The sequence below is a fragment of the Eschrichtius robustus genome, chromosome 11 (assembly GCF_028021215.1).
Source record: "Eschrichtius robustus isolate mEscRob2 chromosome 11, mEscRob2.pri, whole genome shotgun sequence".
NCBI lineage: Eukaryota > Metazoa > Chordata > Mammalia > Artiodactyla > Eschrichtiidae > Eschrichtius > Eschrichtius robustus.
This window is the reverse complement of record NC_090834.1, coordinates 67715755-67739269: the sequence shown is the minus strand read 5'-3', so window position 1 is coordinate 67739269 and position 23515 is coordinate 67715755. Positions and strand designations below refer to the sequence as shown.

Below are 23515 nucleotides of genomic sequence, written 5' to 3'. Positions count from 1 at the left end.
TTTCTGGGCATTAGGTGTATAATGTGCCTTGGTGACAGCTGTAGTTTATAGATTAATGAGATTCTTGTTTTGTCCCCTGGTAGAAATGTTTCTCCTTCGGGGACTGGAATCTATAACCTTGCACAACTCAAAGTTACAGCAATGGAAAGTGCAAATTCTCTAAGTGGGTCACTGATTGTGATAGTAAGCAGGGCTTTTAAATTCCTGGATCTGCTACAGAGCCCTTTCTTCTTCTGGGCCCCACTCAGAGCTGGCAGCTTTTTGTGTCACCTGGTATGAGCCTGTACAGTAACCCCAGATATGGAATATGCTTCCTTTATAGCCCAAAGAGGCCTACCAGAATTTTTGCTTCCTTCCTCATGATGGGAGATACAAGATGCAACAAATTGTCCTTTACTTTGAATGAGATGTCCCAGCAGGCCAGAACCTTTATAAGGTTTATCTCCCATCTTCTGGAGTGCATGTCTCACCAAGGTTTCCAACATGGTAGCCACTTCTTGCTCATCCAGCCTGATTAGCATGATGTCATCAGTGTAGTAGATCAGCATAATATTCTATATGATGTTCAAATGGTCCAAATTTCTTCCAACTGAATTTGGATGGGAGGGGCTTTATTAGTTAACATATACCTGAGGCAAAAATTGTAAATGCTTCCCATTGTCCATTTCATGTAAATGCAGACTGTTTCAGATCCTCCTCTCTGACAGAGATAGAAAAGAACTTATTCACCACATCAGTGATTGCATGCAACATACCCACGACCGTGATAATCTGCTGTAGCAAAGACAAAACATCTTTATTATAAAACTGCCATTGTAGCTACCGCGTGATTGAATTTGCTGTAGTCGGCTTTTATCCTCCAGATCTGTCTGGTTTCTACAGACACAAGACTGAAGTATTAAATAGAGATATGACAGAGACCATCACTCCTGCATCCTTTAGATCATTAAGAGTAGAACTAATTTTCACTATCACCACCAGTAAATCCATATAAAATAGGAGCTAAAATTTCATACCAAATAGTGGGGGAATGGTTTGTTTGATAGATTATATTTAAAAGAAGAAATATAAAATTTTAACAGATATTTAGGTTATAATTTTTACCATGTGCTGATATTTTTAGAACCAAAGTATGAATCTCACTTTTGTCTGGGGAAGGGAAATGTATTTAAAATAATTTTCCTAACGAAATTGCATCATGACTTACTTTATGTTTGGCTTTTACAGCACTGTCCCAAAGATGATCATTTTACAAAAATATTTAAAGCCTTCATTATTTTTCTTAAGGGACTCCCTTTAATCCTCTGACATCAAATCATTTTCTTTTAAAACACTTAGCTTAAAATCATCCAAACTGGTGATCTTTTTTTCACTTGATCTAATTTTGTTAGATTTTCCTTTGTCAGTATGATTTGATAAAAGCAGTTCTTTGACATTGCTATAGTAGACTTTATGAAATCCTACATGTTTACAATGGTGTGTTTGATGTGGTAAATAGAGATAGAGGCCAATGTTAATTAAGAATGTGTGTTTCAGCAGTGACTGATGATGATGATGATGATGATATGGTGGTGATGTGTTCTTTTTGCCTTGATTCTCTGGATCACAATTTTGTTTGGGAGATTCATCCATGATTTTGGATATAATTATAATTCATTTATTTTCGCTTTCATGTAGTATTGTTTTGTGAGTATACCACATTTTATTCATTGTACCAAATATCTTTTTTCATTTGTCCTATTTGACACTCACTGGACTCTTGGCATATGAAGACAAAATTCTTTTTATTGTTTCTTTTACTTTCTTCTACCTACTTTGTCCTCTCTTTCCAGCACTCCTATTAGGCATATTTTAGAAGCTTTGACATGATCCTCTGTATTTCTTAATTTTTTAAGAAATTATGAAGATAGAGATGAAATAAAAGGATACCATGAGGGAAAAAAATTAACTTCCAGCCCTTCCTTTGCATTTTAATTTTAGCAGCCACATTTTAAGTTTTCAATTGCTTTTTCACAGATGTAGTATAGTTTCAGCCTCTTTTGAGGAAATTATTTATAATTAGTGGAAAATTTCTTCTTTTGCCTGAATTATATGTTTCCACAGATGCCATCTTTAGTTTCACTTGCATTTGAGAGGCAACAGGGCATAGAGCTTTAAAGCACAAACATTGGAGTGAGACTACCTGGGTTTGAGTTCTGGCTCTGTCATTTGTGCCCATGTAATCTCAGGCAATTATTTAACCTCTGAGAAACTCAGTTCCTTCATCAACAAAATGGATGTAATTATAGTATCTACCTCCTAGAGATGCTGTGGAAATTAAATGAAATAATTTCTGTAAATTCATACTGAAAATATGTTTGATACTTAGTAAGCACTCAATAAATGTTAGCTATTATTACTATATGCCAGGTGCAGTGTACTAGTTTCCAGACATAAAATTGAAGCGGACTTGTGCCATTCACTCAAAAACTTAAAGCAAAGCTTGGTATTATTTGTCAAGTCTAGCATTCATCTTCTGTCTCAATGGGAGTAATGGTACATATTAAATAACCATAGTGTTCAAAATTGTGATATATCCTCGATGGTTATATTCGTAGATTTAGCATTAAAATGTAACCTGAGGCCGAAACAACAGTGAGTCCTACTGCTTATTTTGTACTTAGCACCGTACTTAGAAAGGGTGGGAAAACACGAGGGCATGCATGTGGAGGTGCCAAGGAGGAAGAATGTAAATGATAAAGCAAGGCATGGGGCTTCCCTGGTGGTGCAGTGGTTGAGAATCCGCCTGCCAGTGCAGGGGACACGGGTTCGAGCCCTGGTCTGGGAAGATCCCACATGCCGCGGAGCAACTAGGCCCGTGAGCCACAACTACTGAGCCTGCATGTCTGGAGCCTGTGCTCCTCAACAAGAGAGGCCGCGATAGTGAGAAGCCACGATGAAGAGTGGCCCCCGCTTGCCGCAACTAGAGAAAGCCCCCGCACAGAAACGAAGACCCAACACAGCCAAAAATAAATAAATAAATAAATTAATTAATTAATTAATTAAAAAAAAAAGCAAGGCATGGGTGCTATTCTAGGGGTATTAGATGTGGTAGGAGCTAATTATGATGTGGAATAGAAGATGATAAAGCAGACTGACTAGACCTGTGGCTTATAGCAGGAGGGCCATATGGTCGGGTAAGTGTGGAGATGGGTCCACACCACGGAGGGTTTACAAGTTTGGCAGAAGAGTTTGGTCATTATCCTGTAATAGTCAGAACATAGCTGACATTTTTGAGCAGGAGATTAACATGATATACAGAGGTATTTGGGGCTTTGGTAGTTTTAATTTTTGTCCCTGTGTAGAAGATACAAATGTTCTCAGTGTTTTGGACAATTCAAAAAAAATTTTTTCTGAGCTATATCAAGTCTAAACTCAAGAAAAGTCAGTTTTGTAAGACATTCTGCCTTTCAGTCTTATTTTTTTCTTTAATGTTCACCTATATCGTTTTTGAGAGGTTCCAAAGTTTTACAAAAATGGGAATGCTGGTCATGACAGTCCAAAGGTATGCAAATCAAAATATGAAGTAATTGAGGGTAATGAGAAATTAAGATTGCAGGGCTCACTCTTCAGTTGTAGGAGGAAAATTAAAGGTAAACTACATAGCAAAGTTCAGAATAAAACATGTATAGGCATTCAAGTCCTTGCAGGCTTATAAATTGCCTGGTATGTCTGTAACTACTTTGCTATTACGTGGCCAAAACACAGGGGACTTCAGGATGTGTATTTATGGATTGATTCCCCAACAGATAACTGCACTATTCCGGAATGCTATTGCTATGTCAATAGTTGTACTTATTGTTTCAAAATTTTTTCCATTTTTCAATCTAATTAACTTAGAATATCTCTAACGTGATTTGCAAAGAATTTTATATTTATATTTTGCAATCAGCATTTGACTGGCGCTCAGGTTTGAGACATGCACTACAATGTGTAAACATTTTGTAAGATAATAAATAGCCCCTAAATGTTTTATGATTGCCTGTTCCCTGCTAATTGGTCATGGATTGAAATTCCCCATTGTTTAATTTTTTTTTAATTTGTGGGAAATTTTTGTAAATGAGTGTGTGGGACTTCATATCACAGCTGTTGTCATTTAAAGTTTGGACAGCATCATTACAAATGAAGCCCTGCTGTGAAATCAAAGTCAAAAGGCATCTTGGCATCCCAGCCATTTCCTTAGGAGAAGATTACAGCTCAAGTCTGTTGAACTTTATTGCCTTGGGCCTCATGACAGTCTTCAGAAACATGCAAGGCATTTCTGTTAAAGAAACTCAGATGTGCTAGGACACAGGGGATGACATTCTTGTGCATAGCAGTGTCCTAAGCAAGAGGGTGAGGAATAAGTCAGGAAGAAAAAGATGATTCACACTTTTTGCTGTATTCTGGGATTATTTTATACAATCCATGGAGATGACAGAGAATAGGAAAAAGGTGTGGTGTTTTCCTACATGGCCTATATACTTTTTCCAGTTTTACTGAGGTATAATTGGCAAATAAAGCTGTAATATATTTAAAGTGTACAGCGTGATGACTTAATATACCATACATTGTGAAAGGATTCCCACAATCAAATTAACACATCCATCACTTCACAGATTTCCCTTTTGGGGGAGGGGTGAGAATACTTAAGTTCGACTTTCTTAGCAAATTTTAATTATATGATACAGTATTATCAACTATAGTCACTATGTTATATATTAGATTCTCAGACCTTATTCATCTTATATGTACTCTTTTACCAACATCTTCCCATTTCTTCTTACAATAGTTGTCTTTTAACCAGAGTATTTGGTCTATTTCTGCTATTATATTTCTATTTATTCCTACTATCTTATTTTGTTCTTTTTTGATTGTTTCCTTTTTCTGAGTTTCTTTTCCTCTTTCTTGCTTTCCTTTGGGTTATTTTTCTTTCAGTCAATTTTTTCCCCCCACTAGTTTAGAAGTTGTAACCCATTCTGTTCCTTTGGCAGTAATACAGAGAAATTTAAATGTTTACTTAATTTATCAAAATCCAGCTCCAGTCCACCACCTTACAATGTCTGTGCTACCGTGGTTGTATATTTTAGTTGTATCTTATTTTTCTTTGATACTGAAAGACATTATTTTTGTGTTTTATATAGTCAGTGTATGCTTAATTTACTCACATATTCATTACTTCCCTTGCTGAATTATCATTTTATATCTCAGACTTTACATCTGGTGTTTCAGGTGGCCCTAGGGGGTCCCTACCATAAGGTAGTTCTCCTAATGGACTTCCTACCTTTAGCGAGTGCTGGGTTTTGTCTCCTATCTTTTGAGTGCTTTGAGTTGTTCAAAACTAATACTCAAATTTACTTTGCTCACCAACTGTTCTTGAGGTAAAATTGCACTTTAGTGCTGTATCTCTCCAGGTTCCCACATAACTTATATTTTGGCCTGAGTGTTTCTTACTTCCTTGCCAGTTCATTGCCTTGCATTAAAGATTTTTAAATATATTATCTAGCATTTTTAGTTCTTTACAGTAAAAATGCCTGTCAGTATATGACCATAAGTCAAGAAATAAAAGCTCATAACTAAGTTTTTAAATGATCTTTTGGTTGGAGTGCTCTCAGAAGATTTTTTATGATATTAAATCATTTTTTCAAAATATATTTTTCTGTACTTCCCTGGTGGCACAGTGGTTAAGAATCCGCCTGCCAATGAAGGGATCACGGGTTCGATCCCTGGTCCGGGAAGATCCCACATGCCGCAGAGCAACTAAGCCCATGCGCCACAACTACTGAGCCCGCGTGCCACAGCTACTGAAGCCCGCACACCTAGAGCCTGTGCTCCACAACAAGAGAAGCCACCGCAAGAAGCCCGCGCACCGCAACTAAGAGTAGCCCCCGCTCGCCTCAACTAGAGAAAGCCCGCACACAGCAACGAAGACCCAACACAGCCATAAATAAATAAATAAATAATTTTTTAAAAATAATAATAATAAAATAGCAATTGCCCTCAATTTAAATATATATATATTTTTCAATTGCTTTCTAAAAAAAATGTTCTTAGTCAAATTAGGTTGGAAATGCTGCCACCAAATTCCTTTCATCCAGTCACAGTATAAAGCCCTGAGAAGTCCTACAGTTTTTTAAAACAAAAACATTGCACTTAATTTTGTTTACCCAGCATTTCCCCAATTTCCCGCCAAGTAACAGCTATCAGTACTCCATAAGACTAGTGTTTGCACAACAGTCTGAGGACACTCTCCCCGCTTTTCCTATAGAAGCCTCTTAGGTAGGCCTGAGTCTCCATTGTAGAACCAAGCTTCTCTCTCCTAATAAGTTATATTTGCTGAAATATTCAGGGATCCTGCTGGTTAATATAAGTTCTGTTTATTTGCTTTTTATGGGAATGAGATGTTTCCCCCTTAGTAATGGGGACCACATTGATTAGCAGCCATATCACAGAGACCTTGTTCTACCAGTGACCTTTCTTTTTCAACTCTCTCTCCCTTGGATTTTCCTCCTTGGTGTACTTGGGTCCCTTCTAATTCTTATAGAATCAAAGGATTACATAGAATCTTAGTATTCATCTGGTTCAGCCCTACCAAGATTCATTCAGCTACCCATTTGGATGTCATAACTCCTCAAACAGCTTCCTTCCCTTTACAACTTTGAGCATTTACACTCAGGGCCTTTTTTACTCTACTCACTTATACCCTCATCATGTCACCAGTGACCTCTTTGATTCACAAGTTTCTTGGCTTTTTCTCAATCTTCATTTTACTGAATTTCTCTGAAGATTTCAACACTATTGGTCGTTTCTTCTTCTCTTGACAACTATAGTACTGCTTTCTCCTACTTCTCTTTCCCATCTTGATTTTCCTTTATTCCTTCTCTATAAATATCTTTCCCAGGTTTCTGTCCTTAGCTTCTTCTCATTTCTCTCTCTTCTTGAATTTATTCCTTTATTCATTCACTTATTCATTTATCCAATAAATGTTTGTGTGGTGAATTAATTAGAACTATTATTTTTAGAACAGTATAGGAAGTTTGAGCTTACCTTTTAGTTATTTAAATTGGGTCAGAGAATGTCACGTATATGAGAATGATTCTTTATTACAGAGATTTGTCTTGTAACCCAGTATTGTTTCAGTGTTTTCTGGAGTTGGACATTCAGTGTATTCTACAGCTGTGTTTTTCATAGTTAAAAATGCATGAAATTCTATTAAGAACTCTTTTAGCAGATCATAATACCAAATGTACTCATGCTAAGCAAGACTAGCATTAGAAGAGATGCCCACCTTTGGGCCACGACTTCTGAAAGAAAGTTTCCTCCTTTTTTTCCTCAGGGCACTACTACACCCTCAGCCCTGCCAAGCCGTAGTAGTATTTTGAAATAGACCAAGGTTATCTATGGTGTATTTTCTCTTTGCTTCTGACTCTTTCTCCTTTTTCTAGGGGCCTTGTCCCTGGCACCAGTGCCCTTTTGCAGCTTTAAGCCTCCAACTGCTCTGCTGTTGAGGCCTGTTCTCCCTCCCTCACATTCCAAAATCAGTGCTGGCAGCTCAAAAAACTCATATCCACCACCTCAAGAATATGAGGAAAGCAATCAAGTACAAAAGGCGGTGTTTAGAGGAAAAAGCACCAGGCTGATAGGTAGATAAATCTAAATTCCAGTGCTGGCTGACATCTAGGCGTCTTTTTCTCATCTGAAAAGTAGAGGAATTGCATTGGAATAATTGATACTAGGGTCTCAGCTCTGTGAGTTTAAAATCAATTCATACAAACATATGAACGGCTGATAGCTGATGAATTTGCATTTTGATGGCAATAGTTATATTGTCTAAGGTTGGGGCTGAAATTACTGTACCTGATCTCTCTAAGGGTATTACCCTTGAGCATTGTTCCAGGCCATGGCCCCCCTATGCTGTTCAAGTCACTGTTGTTTTAGGTATATATCCAGAAGTAGAATTACTGTTATAGGGTAATTCTACTTTTCAATTTTTGAGGAATTGCCGTACTGTTTTCCTAGCAGCTGCACCATTTTACATTCCCACTGAGATTTTCTGACTGTCCCATTCCCCAACAACATTTCACCCAAGGGGTTTTGGCATCAGTGGTATTTCTTGCCTGATCAATAACAGAATTTTACATATAAACCCTTCATGTGTAAGACTAAGAAAAAATATATTATTTCAATTATAACATATAATATATAACAGTCTCAGAGAAGTTAAAATGTGGGGAGAAAATGTGTATCTCAGATTCAATGAAATATAGTAGTTAAATATACTAAAACCCCCTCCAAAAATTTTTGGACAAATTGCACAGCTGTAAACACAATTTTTGTAAAACAGGAAAGTAAAAGTAGCTACTCACCAATAGTGTATGAAAACATCTTTCTCAAATGTATTTTTATATCATTTCTAAAAGAATGGGTTTCAGGGGACTTCCCTGGAGGTCCAGTGGTTGACTCCGTGCTTCCACTGCAGGGGGCATGGGTTCCATCACTGGCCAGGGAATTAAGATCCCACATGCCACGTGGCATGAGCAAAAAAAAAGAATTTTTTTTAATTAAAAAAAATAAAATAAATTTTTTAAAAAAAGGATGTGCTTTGGGACAGTATTTTTTCATACTTTTTTTTTTCACACTTATCTAGGTAAGCCTTAATGACGACTTGAAATAAAAGTAAAAACCCCTTAGGACACTAAATAATGTATCATAGATTTTTGTTTCCATACATTTGTGATTTCTGGTAAATGTCCTAATAATGCTCATTTCTCTTTGTTTTGTTTAAGGATTGTTCAAGTTTAGAAGAATATAACATTGCTGCAGCATTACTCCCTTTGACCAGTGCTTTCTATAGGGTAAGTTTCATTGGTCTGTATATGTCATTATGATTTATATAGATGTATTCAGTTTGATTTATCATGGAACTACATCAATCCTGTCCCCTTAGTGTATCTAAGACATATCTGTGGTTATATTTGTTATAACGTTTATTGCATGCTATGTGTAAAATATGTAATATATAATGTTAAATCATCTCCTAAGATATAACCCCACCATTCCATCCCTACTTTATTGTTCTTTAGAGCACCTAATAACACCTGAAATTATGTTGTGCGTTGGTTAGTTTACGTTTCACTGTTTTCCCCCACCAAAGAAAATAAATTTCATGAGGCTGGGATATTGTCTGTCTTATTCATTGCTGTATCCCAGTGTCAATCAATAAATGTTTGTTGAATGAATGAATGAACAAATGAACAAGCTAGATAAATAAATGGAGGCAGAAATTAGAGTTTAACTTCACTGGCAATTTCTATGAACCTTCTGAAAATTTTCCAGAATGTTCAGTGCTTTTCTTAATTCTGTCATTTATTGTAGTTGTCCTATCCATGGCTTTTCATAGAGAGATTAATTCTTAGGGTAAATAAATCCAGCAAACTCTTATTCCCTCTTTTCCTGTGAAGGACTTGTAAGGAGTTAAATAGCCACACTCTGAACAGCACATTGAATACGTCCTTCAGAAATGTTCAGTAGGAAGCAATAAACCTGTGACAGCCAGGCTGACTCACTGTGCAGCTGTGTGCAGGTAGCTTCAGGAAGCCCAGGACTTATGGAAGGACTTCTGGCTAAAGCTACTCCATGTTTCATGGGCTCTAAGTCAGGAGAGATTATCAAATATTCCTAGATCTGTTTTAGTAGAGAACTAGGCGCCAGATAAAGTGCCTTAGCTGAGTGATGAAATGATCCATGCCCTTAGATGCTGGCAGTATTCTCTTACTCTTTTTGTTCTGCCCATCCTTTTTGTTTCATCCACCATTTCTAACTGATGAGGTCTAGCCCCCTTCCTGCACTTAGTAGGTACCCAATAAATATTTCTTGATAAACTCAGTTTTTTAAAAACTTTACTTCAAATGATTTGTCCACAGTCTCTGAGTTAAAGGTCTTAACCCAAAGGTTCTCCATAATCAGGAACTCTTTCTCTGCTGCTAACTCACTTCCTCTTTCTTCCTCCTTACCTTCCCATCCTCTTCTAAAACAGAAAATGGAATTTATGAGACTCACACTTCTCAGACCTGGCAGGTCATACTGAGCATGCTCAGGAAACAAGGACAAATCTCAAAAATGTTAAACAAATGAATTTGGGTTTAGAAACTCATGACAACCAGCTGGAGCTTGGGCATCATCTTTTGGTTTTCCCTCCTCAGCTTAAACTTATCTCCAGGCCCACTCTAGTTTTTCTTAAATGCATACATACTAGTCTTCTCGGAACTCTCCCTAGTAGTTCTTCATCTTAATCCCCTCCTGGCATGGAGAATAATGTTACAAAAATAGGTCAGGCTCTCCTGTATCTTAAGCCACCAAGGAAATTTGTCTCCGTATCTCAGAGGAACCAAAAAACTTGGTTCTAACTAGCCTTCATATGGGCCCTCACATGAGCATTTGTTAAAGAAAATGGCATTTAAAAATTTTCCCACTTTAACATCTATTTTTTAAACTTAGATATTATGTAGAAATAAATTAGAAGAAACATAGGGGAAATAAGAATTGACAGTAGAAACTCAATTGCTCAAGAAATCCAAATTACTTAAGATTTTTTTTTTTAAGCTGGATCATTTATCTGTTTTATAGTGTATATTAGTGAGGGTTTGATCATCATAGCAGAAGCACCATGAGTGATGGGAAGTAAGGAATCTATTATAGGGACCAGCTTTTACATTGTTATAGAAGCTGGGGAAGAAGTTTATGGAAAGCTTTGAATTAGGGTCTGCCTGTGGCCCTGAAGTCACTATAGATCATCAGGAAGCAGTCATAATCAGCAGTCAGGAAGAAAAGCTGGGCATGATACAGGGAAGAACAAGGACAAACTAGAATCTATGTATGTCTTTTAAAGTCCTCCAACCTCAAGAAAGCAGGTGACCTGAAAAAGAAGCAGCATTATTGGCCATGGAGCTACACATGTGCCTGGCTCTGACTAGGAGCAGCTAAAGGAAGAGATCCAGAAGGAACTGGAGGAAATGTGAGCACAGTTCTTTCCACACATCAAGATGGTCCAGCAGATCTGCAACAAAGTGTATGAGATACAGCAGCACCTGGCATCCTGTACTGACCTTCAGAGTGTAATGGCTGCTGCTTCATTTTTGCCTTCCAAATCTTAGAGAAATTTCTCTGTAGTCAACCCTAACCTAGAATCATGGAGGAAAGAGAATTCTGGGAAATATAGTTCTAGCTTAGCTTAGTTTACACAGTACAAAACCATCACACCGTGTTTTTTTGTTTTGTGGAAGTTTTTAATGCAATTAGTTAACAAGTTGGGCTACATGTCATGCTCTTCTCTGTGTTATCAAACTTAATAATACAAACTTATGTTTTATGATGGGTTTATAGATTTAATTTTTTGTTGTTGACTTGGCTTGAGTTTACTTGATTTCTTTTGGCTTAATTTGATTTGGGCATGAAAGGTCCAATTAGGCAGCAGAAACCATACCAGTAATAGTAATATGAACAGGAAAATTTTAATATAAGGAGTTATTAAGTAGTAATAGGGGATTAACTACTAAGAAATAAAGAGAATTTTAAACTTGGAGGGTGCCACTCCCCAACAAGACCGAGATTCAGACCTTGTTGGAGAGGTGTTTCTGTGGCCACTGGATGGCACTGAGGTGAACTTCACTGAAGGTCCACAGACCAGGGCTGGCAAGCAGGAAACTGCCTAGTGGAGTTCTGGCAAGACTTGCTAGGAATCCACTCACTAGGGTACCACTGAAACTCGCACAGTGGTGAGCACAATTGGCTGTCCCACACACGACTAGCAGGTACATGTCACAGGAGCAAGAAGAAAAAAGCACACCAGAACCAGGAAAAGAAACCACTTCATATTGCTCTGTCCCTACTGACAAAGCTTAATATTGTGCCAACTGGCAAAGGAGAAATTTTTACAGGTCCAGCTCCAGTACCACAAAGCAAGGCAAAGAAAGGTAGATTTGGAGGAAAGAGGCACTGCATTGATAACCAACAGAGAGGGTTAGGGAGTGGATCATATTGATTCTTAGATACTTTCTGAACTTCTATCTTATGGGAACGTAAAAGGTTACTATGCCAGGCAGCATCTTGGGCAGCAAGATGAACAAAACATTGATGTGGCCACTAGGAACTTACATTAGTCTTTATAATACAATAAATAATAAATAAATAACCAAACTGGTCTACAGTTTCATCAGTCAGATAGACATTTTCTTAAAGTAGTACATATGCATGGTTAGAAAATTCAGATAGTACAGAAAGATACAAAATGCAACATAAACGCTCCCTTTCCCACCACTACTCCATTTCTTCTGACAGTTGATTTCTTCCTGGGAAAAAAAGTTGTGTATTATTGCTAGGATATGCAGATAAAATTAGCTTTTTTTAAACTAAAATGATCAAACCATTCACACTGTTTTCTCACCTTGCTTTTTTCACTTAGTAGTACATCTTGGAGATCCTCCTATATACCTAATTAGTATAGAGCATATATACCTAATTATTTTTAATGACTATATATATATATACACACACACACACACACACACACACACACATATGTATTTTTTTTAATAGTGGAAGCCAAAGCCTGCTCTGTGTAAGGAGGTAGGCGAGATGATGGATCAGGTGCCTCTTTCTTTCCTTTCCTTTCCTTTTTCCTTTCTTCCTTCCTTCCTCCCTCCCTCCCTCTCTTGCTTCTTTTCTTTCTTTCTTTCTTTCTAAGTAAACCAGCTATTTTTTTAAATTGAAGTATAGTTGATTCACAATATTCTGTTAGTTTCAGGTGTACAGCAAGATGACGCACTTATTTTTTCTTCAGATTATACTCCGTTATAGGTTATTACAAGATATTGAATATAATTCCCTGTGCTATACAGTAAATCTTTGTTGCTTATCTATTTTATATATAGTAATTTGTATCTGTTAATCCATACACCTAATTTGTCCCTTCCTCCTTCCCCTTTGGTAACCAGAAGTTTGTTTTCTATGTCTATGTCTATGAGTCTGTTTCTGTTTTGTATATAGATTCATTTGTATTATTTTTAGGTTCCACATATATGTGATATCATATAGTCAGAGAGGGTCTTTCTCTGTCTGACTTACTTCACTAAGTATAATATTCTCTAGGTCCATCCATGTTGCTGCAAATGGTAATATTTCATTCTTTTTTATGGCTGAGTAATATTCCATGGTGTGTGTGTGTGTGTGTGTGCGTGTATGTATGTGTGTGTGTATATATATATATATATACATGCACACACATATATATATACCACATCTTCTTAAGCCAGTCATCTGTTGATGGATACTTGGGTTGTTTCCATGTCTTGGCTCTTGTAAATAGTGCTGCTGTGAACATTGGGTGCATGTATCTTTTTGAAGTATAGTTTTCGTTTTTTCTGGATATGTACCCAGGAGTGGGATTACTGGATCATATGGTAGCTCTAGTTATAGTTTTTTAAGGAGCCTCCATACTGTTTTCCATAGTGGCTGCACCAATTTACATTGCTACCAACAGAGTACAAGGGTTCCTTTTTCTCCACACCCTTTCCAGCATTTATTATTTGTAGACTTTTGATGATACTTTTTCCAACCTGTGTGAGGTGATACCTCACTGTGGTTTTTATTTGCGTTTCTCTAGTAATTAGCAATGTTGAGCATCTTTTCATGTGCCTCTTAGCCATCTGTATGTCTTCTTTGGGAAAATGTCTATTTAGGGCTTCTGCCCATTTTTTGATTGGGTTTGTTTTTTCAATATTGAGTTTTATTAGCTGTTTGTATATTTTGGCTTATTAACCCCTTGTTGGTCGCATCATTTGCAAATATTTTCTCCCATTCCATAGGTTGTCTTTTCATTTTGTTGATGGTTTCCTTTGCTGTGCAAAAGCTTTTAAGTTTGATTAGGTTCATTTGCTTATTTTTGCTTTTATTTCTTTTGCCTTGTATATTTTGAGACTGATCTAAGAAAATACTGCTACGATTTATGTCAGAGAATGTTTTGCCTATGTTCTCTTCTAGGAGTTTTACGGTGTCATGTCTTAAATTTAAGTCTTTAATCCATTTTGAGTTTATTTTTCTATATGGTGTGAGGGAGTGTTCTAATTTCATTGATTTACATGTAGCTGTCCAGCTTTCCCAACACCATTTATTGAAGAGACTGTCTTTTATCTGTTGTATATTCTTGCCTCTTTTATCATAGATTAATTGACTGTAGGTGTGCAGGTTTATTTCTGGGCTCTCTATACTGTTCCATTGATCTATATGTCTGTTTTTGTGCCAGTACCGTGCTGTTTTGATTATTGTAGCTTTGGAGTATAGCCTGAAGTCTGGAAGGGTTATTCCTCCAGCTTTGTTCTTTTTCCTCAGGATTTCTTTGGTAATTCTGGGCCTTTTTTGATTCCATATAAATTTTAGGATTCTTTGTTCTAGTTCTGTGAAAAATGTCATAGTTATTTTGATAGGGATTGTGTTAAATCTGTAGATTGCTTTGGGTAGTATGGCCATTTTAACAGTATTAATTTTTCCAATCTAAGAAGATTGGATATCTTTCCATTTCTTTGAATCATCTTCAGTTTCCTTTATCAATGGTTTATAGTTTTCAGCATGTATTTTCTTTTTAATAAAAAGATAATTATGTATATACTTACCATTCTCATAAAAGCAAAGTATTTTATTGGCCTAGATGAAACAAATGTTTATCTTTTAGAGCTTTATTAGAGTAAAAGATGTTCCACATGCAACATTATCTATATTAGAGCTTTGGGAATTTGTTACACCACAGCCACCGTAAGTTTAGGGTTTTTTTTTTTTCTCTACAGTTCCTTTTTTCTGCTTCTACAAAGTTGTATGTATTTCATGTGTCTTTAACTTATGAAGGCTTTCTTTTCCTTTTTCTTTTTCTTTTTCTTTATTTTTTATTTTTTTGTTTGGAGATCAATTTAATACAGATAAATTGTCTATAAAGGTGGGCAGATCATAGTAAGAAGTCAAAACATTTTAAGAAATTTTTCACCTTCTGCTTTTCTTTTTTTTTTTTTTTCTTATTAGTCATCCATTTTATACACATCAGTGTATACATGTCAATCCCAATCTCCCAATTCATCACACCACCACCCCCACTGCTACTGCTTTCCCCCCTTGGTTTCCATACTTTTTTTTGCTACTTCTGTGTCTCAATTTCTGCTCTGCAAACCGGTTCATCTGTACCATTTTCAGTGTTCCACATATATGTGTTAATATACGATATTTGGTTTTCTCTTTCTGACTTACTTCACTCTGTATGACAGTCTCTAGCTGCATCCACGTCTCTACAAATGACCCAGTTTCGTTCCTTTTTATGGCTGAGTAACATTCCATTGTATATATGTACTGCATCTTCTTTATCCATTCATCTGTCGATGGGCATTTAGGTTGCTTCCATGACCTGGCTATTGTAAATAGTGCTGCAATGAACATTGGGGTGCATGTGTCTTTTTGAATTATGGTCTTCTCTGGGTATATGCCCAGTAGTAGGATTGCTGGGTCATATGGTAATTCTATTTTTAGTTTTTTAAGGAACCTCCATACTGTTCTCCATAGTGGCTGTATCAATTTACATTCCCACCAACAGTGCAAGGGTGTTCCCAATCTCCACACCCTCTCCAGCATTTGTTGTTTGTAGATTTTCTGATGATGCCCATTCTAACCGGTGTGAGATGATACCTCATTGTAGTTTTGATTTGCATTTCTCTAACAATTAGTGATGTTGAGCACCTTATCATGTGCCTCTTGGCCATCTGTATGTCTTCTTTGGAGAAATGTCTATTTAGGTCTTCCACCCATTTTTGGAGTGGGTTGTTTGTTTCTTTAATATTGAGCTGCATGAGCTGTTTATATATTTTGGAGATTATTCCTTTGTCCCTTGATTCATTTGCAAATATTTTCTCCTATTCTGAGGGTTGTCTTTTCGTCTTGTTTATGGTTTCCTTTGCTGGGCAAAAGCTTTTAAGTTTCATTAGGTCCCATTTGTTTATTTTTGTTTTTAATTTCCATTACTCTAGGAGATGGATCAAAAAATATCTTGCTGTGATGTATGTCAAAGAGTGTTCTTCCTATGTTTTCCTCTAAGAGTTTTATAGTGCTCGGTCTTACATTTAGGTCTTGAATCCATTTTGAGTTTATTTTTGTGTATGGTGTTAGGGAGTATTCTAATTTCATTCTTTTACATGTAGCTGTCCAGTTTTCCCAGCACCACTTATTGAAGAGACTATCTTATCTCCATTGTATATCCTTGCCTCCTTTGTCATAGATTAGTAGACCATAGGTGTGTGGGTTTATCTCTGCGCTTTCTATCCTGTTCCATTGATCTATATTTCTGTTTTTGTGCCAGTACCATATTGTCTTGATTACTGTAGGTTTGTAGTATAGTCTGAAGTCAGGGAGTCTGATTCCTCCAGCTCCGCTTTTTTCCCTCAAGACTGCTTTGGCTATTCGGGGTCTTTTGTGTCTCCATACAAATTTTAAGATTTTCTGTTCCAGTTCTGTAGAAAATGCCATTGGTAATTTGATAGGGATTGCATTGAATCTGTAGATTGCTTTAGGTAGTATAGTCATTTTCACAATATTAATCTTCCAATCCAAGAACATGGTATGTCTCTCCATCTGTTGGTATCATCTTTAATTTCTTTCATCAGTTTCTTACAGTTTTCTGCATACAGGTCTTTTGTCTCCCTAGGTAGGTTTATTCCTAGGTATTTTATTCTTTTTGTTGCAGTGGTAAATGGGAGTGTTTCCTTAATTTCTCTTTCAGATTTTTCATCATTAGTGTATAGGAATGCAAGAGATTTCTGTGCATTAATTTTGTATCCTGCTACTTTACCAAATTCATTGATTAGCTCTAGTAGTTTTCTGGTGGCATCTTTAGGATTCTCTATGTATAGTATCATGTCATCTGCAAACAGTGACAGTTTTACTTCTTCTTTTCCAATTTATATTCCTTTTATTTCTTTTTCTGATTGCCATGGCTAGGACTTCCAAAACTATGTTGAATAATAGTGGTAAGAGTGGACATCCTTGTCTTGTTCCTGATCTTAGAGGAAATGCTTTCAGTTTTTCACCATTGAGAATGATGTTTGCTGTGGGTTTGTCATATATGGCCTTTATTATGTTGAGGTACGTTCCCTCTATGCCCACTTTCTGGAGAGTTTTTTATCATAAATGGGTGTTGAATTTTGTCAAAAGCTTTTTCTGCATCTGTTGAGATGATCATATGGTTTTTATTCTTCAATTTGTTAATATGGTGTATCACATTGATTGATTTGCATGTATTGAAGAATCCTTGCATCCCTGGGATAAATCCCACTTCATCATGGTGTATGATCCTTTTAATATGTTGTTGGATTCTGTTTGCTAGTATTTTGTTGAGGATTTTTGCATCTATATTCATCAGTGATATTGGCCTGTAATTTCCTTTCTCTGTGACATCTTTGTCTAGTTTTGGTTTCAGGGTGATGGTGGCCTCATAGAATGAGTTTGGGAGTTTTCCTTCCTCTGCAATTTTTTGGAAGAGTTTGAGAAGGATGGGTGTTGGCTCTTCTCTAAATGTTTGATAGAATTCACCCGTGAAGCCATCTGGTCCTGGACTTCTGTTTGTTGGAAGATTTTTAATCACAGTTTCAATTTTATTACTTGTGATTGGTCTGTTCATATTTTCTATTTCTTCCTGATTCAGTCTCAGAAGGTTGTGTTTTTCTAAGAATTTGTCCATTTCTTCCAGGTTGTCCATTTTATTGGCATAGAGTTGCTTGTACTAGTCTCTTAGGATGCTTTGTATTTCTGCGGTGTCTGTTGTAACTTCTCCTTTTTCATTTCTAATTTTACTGATTTGAGTCCTCTCCCTCTTTTCCTTGATGAGTCTGGCTAATGGCTTATCAATTTTGTTTATCTTCTCAAAGAACCAACTTTTAGTTTTATTGATCTTTGCTATTGTTTTCTTTGTTTCTATTTCATTTATTTCTGCTCTGATATTGATGATTTCTTTCCTTCTGCTAACTTTGGATTTTGTTTGTTCTTCATTCTCTAGTTCCTTTAGGTGTAGTGTTAGATTGTTTATTTGAGATTTTTCTTGTTTCTTGAGGTAGGCTTGTATAGCTATAAACTTCCCTCTTGGAACTGCTTTTGCTGCATCCCATAGGTTTTGGATTGTCGTGTTTTCATTTTCATTTGTCTCTAGGTATTTTTTGATTTCCTCTTTGATTTCTTCAGTGATCTCTTGGTTATTTAGTAACGTATTGTTTAGCCTCCATGTGTTTGTGTTTTTTACATTTTTTTCCCTGTAATTGATTTCTAATCTCATAGTGCTGTGGTCAGAAAAGATGCTTGATATGATTTCAATTTTCTTAAATTTACTGAGGCTTGATTTGTGACCCAAGATATGATCTATCCTGGAGAATGTTCCATGCGTACTTGATAAGAAAGTGTAATCCGCTGTTTTTGGATGGAATGTCCTATAAATATCAATTAAATCTATCTGGTCTGTTGTGTCATCTAAAGCTTGTGTTTCATTATTAATTTTCTGTCTGGGTGATCTGTCCATTGGTGTAAGTGAGGTGTTGAAGTCCCCCACTATTATTGTGTTACTGTTGATTTCCTCTTTTAGAGCTGTTAGCAGTTGCCTTATGTATTGAGGTGCTCCTATGTTGGGTGCATATATATTTACCATTGTTATATCTTCTTCTTGGATTGATCCCTTGATCATTATGTAGTGTCCTTCCTTGTCTCTTGTAACATGCTTTATTTTAAAGTTGATTTTATCTGATATGAGTATTCCTACTCCAGCTTTCTTTTGATTTCCGTTTGCATGGAATATCTTTTTCCATCCCCTCACTTTCAGTCTGTATGTGTCCCTAGGTCTAAAGTGGGTCTCTTGTAGACAGCATATATATGGGTCTTGTTTTTGTATCCATTCAGCAAGCCTGTGTCTTTTGGTTGGAGCATTTAATCCATTCACCTTTAAGGTAATTATCGACATGTATGTTCCTATGACCATTTTCTTAATTGTTTTGGGTTTGTTTTTGTAGGTCCTTTTCTTCTCTTGTGTTTCCCACTTAGAGAAGTTCCTTTAGCATTTGTTGTAGAGCTGGTTTGGTGGTGCTGAATTCTCTTAGCTTTTGCTTGTCTCTAAAGCTTTTGATTTCTCCATCGAATCTGAATGAGATCCTTGCCGGGTAGAGTAATCTTGGTTGTAGGTTCTTCCCTTTCATCACTTTAAGTATATCATGCCACTCCTTTCTGGCTTGTAGAGTTTCTGCTGAGAAATCACCTGTTAACCTTATGGGAGTTCCCTTGTTTGTTATTTGTCATTTTTCCCTTGCTGCTTTCAATAATTTTTCTTTGTCTTTAATTTTTGCCCATTTGATTACTGTGTGTCTCGGCATGTTTCTCCTTGGGTTTATCCTGTATGGGACTCTCTGCACTTCCTGGACTTGGGTGGCTATTTCCTTTCCCATGTTAGGGAAGTTTTTGACTATAATCTCTTCAGATATTTTCTCGGGTCCTTTCTCTCTCTCTTCTCCTTCTGGGACCCCTATAACGCGAATGTTGTTGCATTTAATGTTGTCCCAGAGGTTTCTTAGGCTGTCTTCATTTATTTTCATTCTTTTTCTTTATTTTGTTCCACAGCAGTGAATTCCAGCATTCTGTCTTCCAGGTCACTTACCCATTCTTCTGCCTCAGTTATTCTGCTATTGTTTCCTTCTAGTGTATTTTTCATTTCACTTATTGTATTGTTCATCTCTGTTTGTTTGTTCTTTAATTCTTCTAGATCTTTGTTAAACATTTCTTGCATCTTCTCGATCTTTGCCTCCATTCTTTTTCCGAGGTCTTGGATCATCTTCACTATCATTATTCTGAATTCTCTTTCTGGAAGATTGCCTATATCCGTTTCATTTACTTGTTTTTCTGGGGTTTTATCTTGTTCCTTCATCTGGTACGTAGCCCTCTGCCTTTTTATCTTGTCTATCTTTCTGTGAACATGGTTTTTTCAAAGCCTTTCTTGAAGGTAGTGCCTTAACAGCTAGGTTTAAATTATTAGGGTTAGTTTTATGGTGAAAAATAATATAATCTTTTACATTCCTGTTATGTTTATTATTTATATGGTGCTTTCACTCTCAGTTCAGCAAACATTTATTAGGTGTGCCAAGCCCTGTGCTTATGTTTGTTGCAGAGTTACAGATGAATAACATGGTCCTTACCCTCAAGAAGCATACCATCTAATGTTGTATCCATTAATTAACTACTGACAGAGGAACCATTTCACAGTTAATGAATAACATTGGTTTACTCTTTGTTTACTTAGGTCCTTTTTATTCAAAGATCATGTTTGTTAAATTAAGAACCAAAATATATACTCAAAGTTTAAAGCAGGGGTTCTTGTCTAAATGTTACTTTTTTGGGAAGAAAAATATTTAAAGCATAAGATAAAACCAATACTCAGTGCAGAAGTGGAACCAAAATCAGATACCCCTGTGTTACTTTTTCCTAGTGATAGCACTGAGCAACAGTGAAGGCCATGGGCCCCTCTACCATGAACCACCATTTAGTACCTTCTCTAGTGACCCATGTAACTTAGGGTCACTCTGTTGCAATTATTAATAACCCAGGTAATCTGGAGAGTGTCCAGAGTCTATCAAAGTATGCCAGATCCCTCCCATTACATCTTTGATGCACATCTGTTGGTTACTGTTGCTCAAAATGACTCCCAGGAGAGATGACACTTTCTCCTTTGGTACTCACTGTGGTTTATGTTTACCCGGGGAGGAAAAAGCAACACCCTATTTACCTCAATTCAAACACCCTGATGTGTTGCCTTTCCAAATTCCAAAGATCTCCATATGCAGATGGCACTTTGAGAATGTTTATTGATTTATTGATTGAGCTAGGTCTTATTTCACCATAAGAGCATTATTCAGGCTCTCGTTCACAGTAGAAATAGATTTCTTCTTCAAAATCCTCGTTTCATTTAGCATGTAAAAATGTGTTTTCTAAAATCCAGCCACATGGAAGATTTATTTTTATTAATAGGTTTATTGAGGTATAATTTAAATACCATAAAATCCACTCGTTTTAAGTTTCATTTCAGCGACTTTTAGTATATTTAAAGCATTGTACAAGTATCACCACCATCCTATTTTAGAACAATTCCGTCACCCCAAAAAGAAATCTCATGCCCATTTACAGTCAATCTCCACTCTCTGGCAACCACTAATATACTTTCTGTCTCTATAAATTTGCCTTTTCTGGATATTTTATATAAATGGAATCATACAATATATGTTCTTTTATGTCTGGCTTCTTTCACTGAGCATAATATACTTGAAGTTCACCTATTTTTTTAGAAGATTTCTTTAGGGCTGTTAATTATTAATGAAAAATTTTTCACACCCTGAGTGCTTAAGTCACCTTCTGTATTGTTTCAATTTATACCTAATTCAAATGTAATATATAATTAAACTAATTATCTTTTAGTAAATATATTAGAAAAAATATGAGATGTAAAGCCTGATTTCTCGGTTTGAAGAAATGTATTTTACATTTCTCTCTACATGATTTTATAGTTCTTAATTTTTCCATTGCTAAATTTTAACTTTTGCTTATACATTCTAAATGAATATCCACTAGCTTATCTGACTAAATAAAATTTGAGACCTAGGTATCATTTCCATTTCAAAATATAAAAGCCCAAAGTAAGTATATTCAGCATAGTGTGTTAAGAAAATCTCTTGAAAATCTGAAAAAAGTCATTTGTGTAAACCTAGCTTACCTAATCAGTCAGAGAAGCAGAAAGTGAACATTAAAGCATGGAGAATCACAGAATTTGCTAGTAGATCTCCTGACCGATGACCTTCCTGCCACCAGACTCTAGCAGTAATTCTGCGCCCAACACCTGCCCCCCCCAAAATAAGTAAACTAAAATCTATTATCTGTGTCTTTCATGTCAAAGCTGTATATCTCTTATGTACGCCTGTGCACCTAATAGAACACAGTAAAGAACAGAAATCCAGAGGAAGGTGATAGGAATAATAATATTTATTGAATTTTTACTGTGTACAAGATGCTACATTTGGTTTACTGTACCTAATCCAACTCAGTGAGTATTATTCCCATTTTAAGACAAAGGAACTATGGCTTAGAGAGAATCTGTACCACTGAGCAAGTAAGTGGCAGAGCCAGGACTCAAACTCAGTTGTACTTGACTCCAAAGCTCGTATTCTTTAACTATAATACGATTCCCCTCGTGAGTCCCAACTATGCAGCATACTTCTCGGAGTTTTGGGGTTTTTTGTCTCTTTTCTTAGAGGCATTGAACTGGCCTCACTCCTACCTCCTCATTCCTCCAATCATTTCATCCATATATCCAGCAAGGATGTTTCATTAAGCTTTGGCTTGGAAGAGGCAAAGTTAGGAGATGCTGATTAACTGTATATAAATGGTTAATTTAATAAATAATTATCACACATCATTATTTATAAATCTCTAATTTCCACATATTTCTAATATAAAACCTACTAAGTACTCAGAGTCACACCAGATGCAGTTTTGCATTTCTTTGATGACTTAGCAGTTTCTTGAATAACTAACAGGCTTTGCCTCTTAGTCATTAACATGGACCCTACTTATCCTACTATAGATATGATCCTACTATAGATTCTAACTGATGGAAGATTGCTGCTAGAAGAAAAATCTTATAGTAATAAAAAATAAATATTTCATCAGTCTTCATTTTTCCCCCATTGGTAAATGACGAGAGAGATTCTTAAAAATCTACAAAATAGGAAAAGAATTTTGTTTTTCTTAGACTTCATGATCTGGATACATTGCATTTCCTATAACAGGTCTCAAAGAATTACATTTTCGGCCAAAAAAAGATGGGGGGTGATGAAGGGTCTTTTTTCATCTTTTTTCTGCTGTAAAATCAAATACTAATCTTAAAAATGTCAGCAGAAAAACGTTTCAAAGTGAAGACAGGCATCAACACTGGGCTGAATCCAAATTTGGCCTGGAAAAGATATGTGAATGAATGTGTTCATTATAGCAGATGCCTCCAGCGCAGCAGAATTTTAGAATGGCCAGGAAAACAGTATCTTGCTTTTACTTCCTCCCTTTATTTTCTTCTTTTCTTTAGGACAGCTTAGCATTCCTCCTCCTCCCTCTCAGCACAACCTCTTCTTGCTTCTCTCACTCTTTCTCTCCAGTTTTACATGGCTGCTCCTTTCTCCCGGTCCTCCTGGAAAACCTCTATAATTGTATAATTAGTTTGGAATTACTGTTCTTTATTAATATTAGTTTAATATTCATAGTTTAAACTAGTGATACAAGGCAATTATAGAATAATTTACTCTAATGCTCAAGAACAGATATTAATTATTATTGTGTTTTCCAGTGAAGAATTAACAAGTATTTATGGAGCATTTTTCTGGACTTTTCAACTTTTTCATATTAT

General features: G+C 36.2%; 1 protein-coding gene across 6 annotated transcripts in view; it reads left to right on the top strand.

The window, feature by feature from the left end:
- The window catches only part of SBF2 (SET binding factor 2), a 469986-nt gene that overhangs the window by 330316 nt on the left and 116155 nt on the right, over positions 1-23515 (top strand). For all 6 annotated transcript variants that reach the window (XM_068556612.1, XM_068556611.1, XM_068556610.1 and 3 more), the window contains one exon: positions 8805-8873. In XM_068556612.1, the coding sequence (XP_068412713.1) occupies positions 8805-8873 (69 nt within the window). The remainder of the gene's footprint in view (positions 1-8804; positions 8874-23515) is intronic.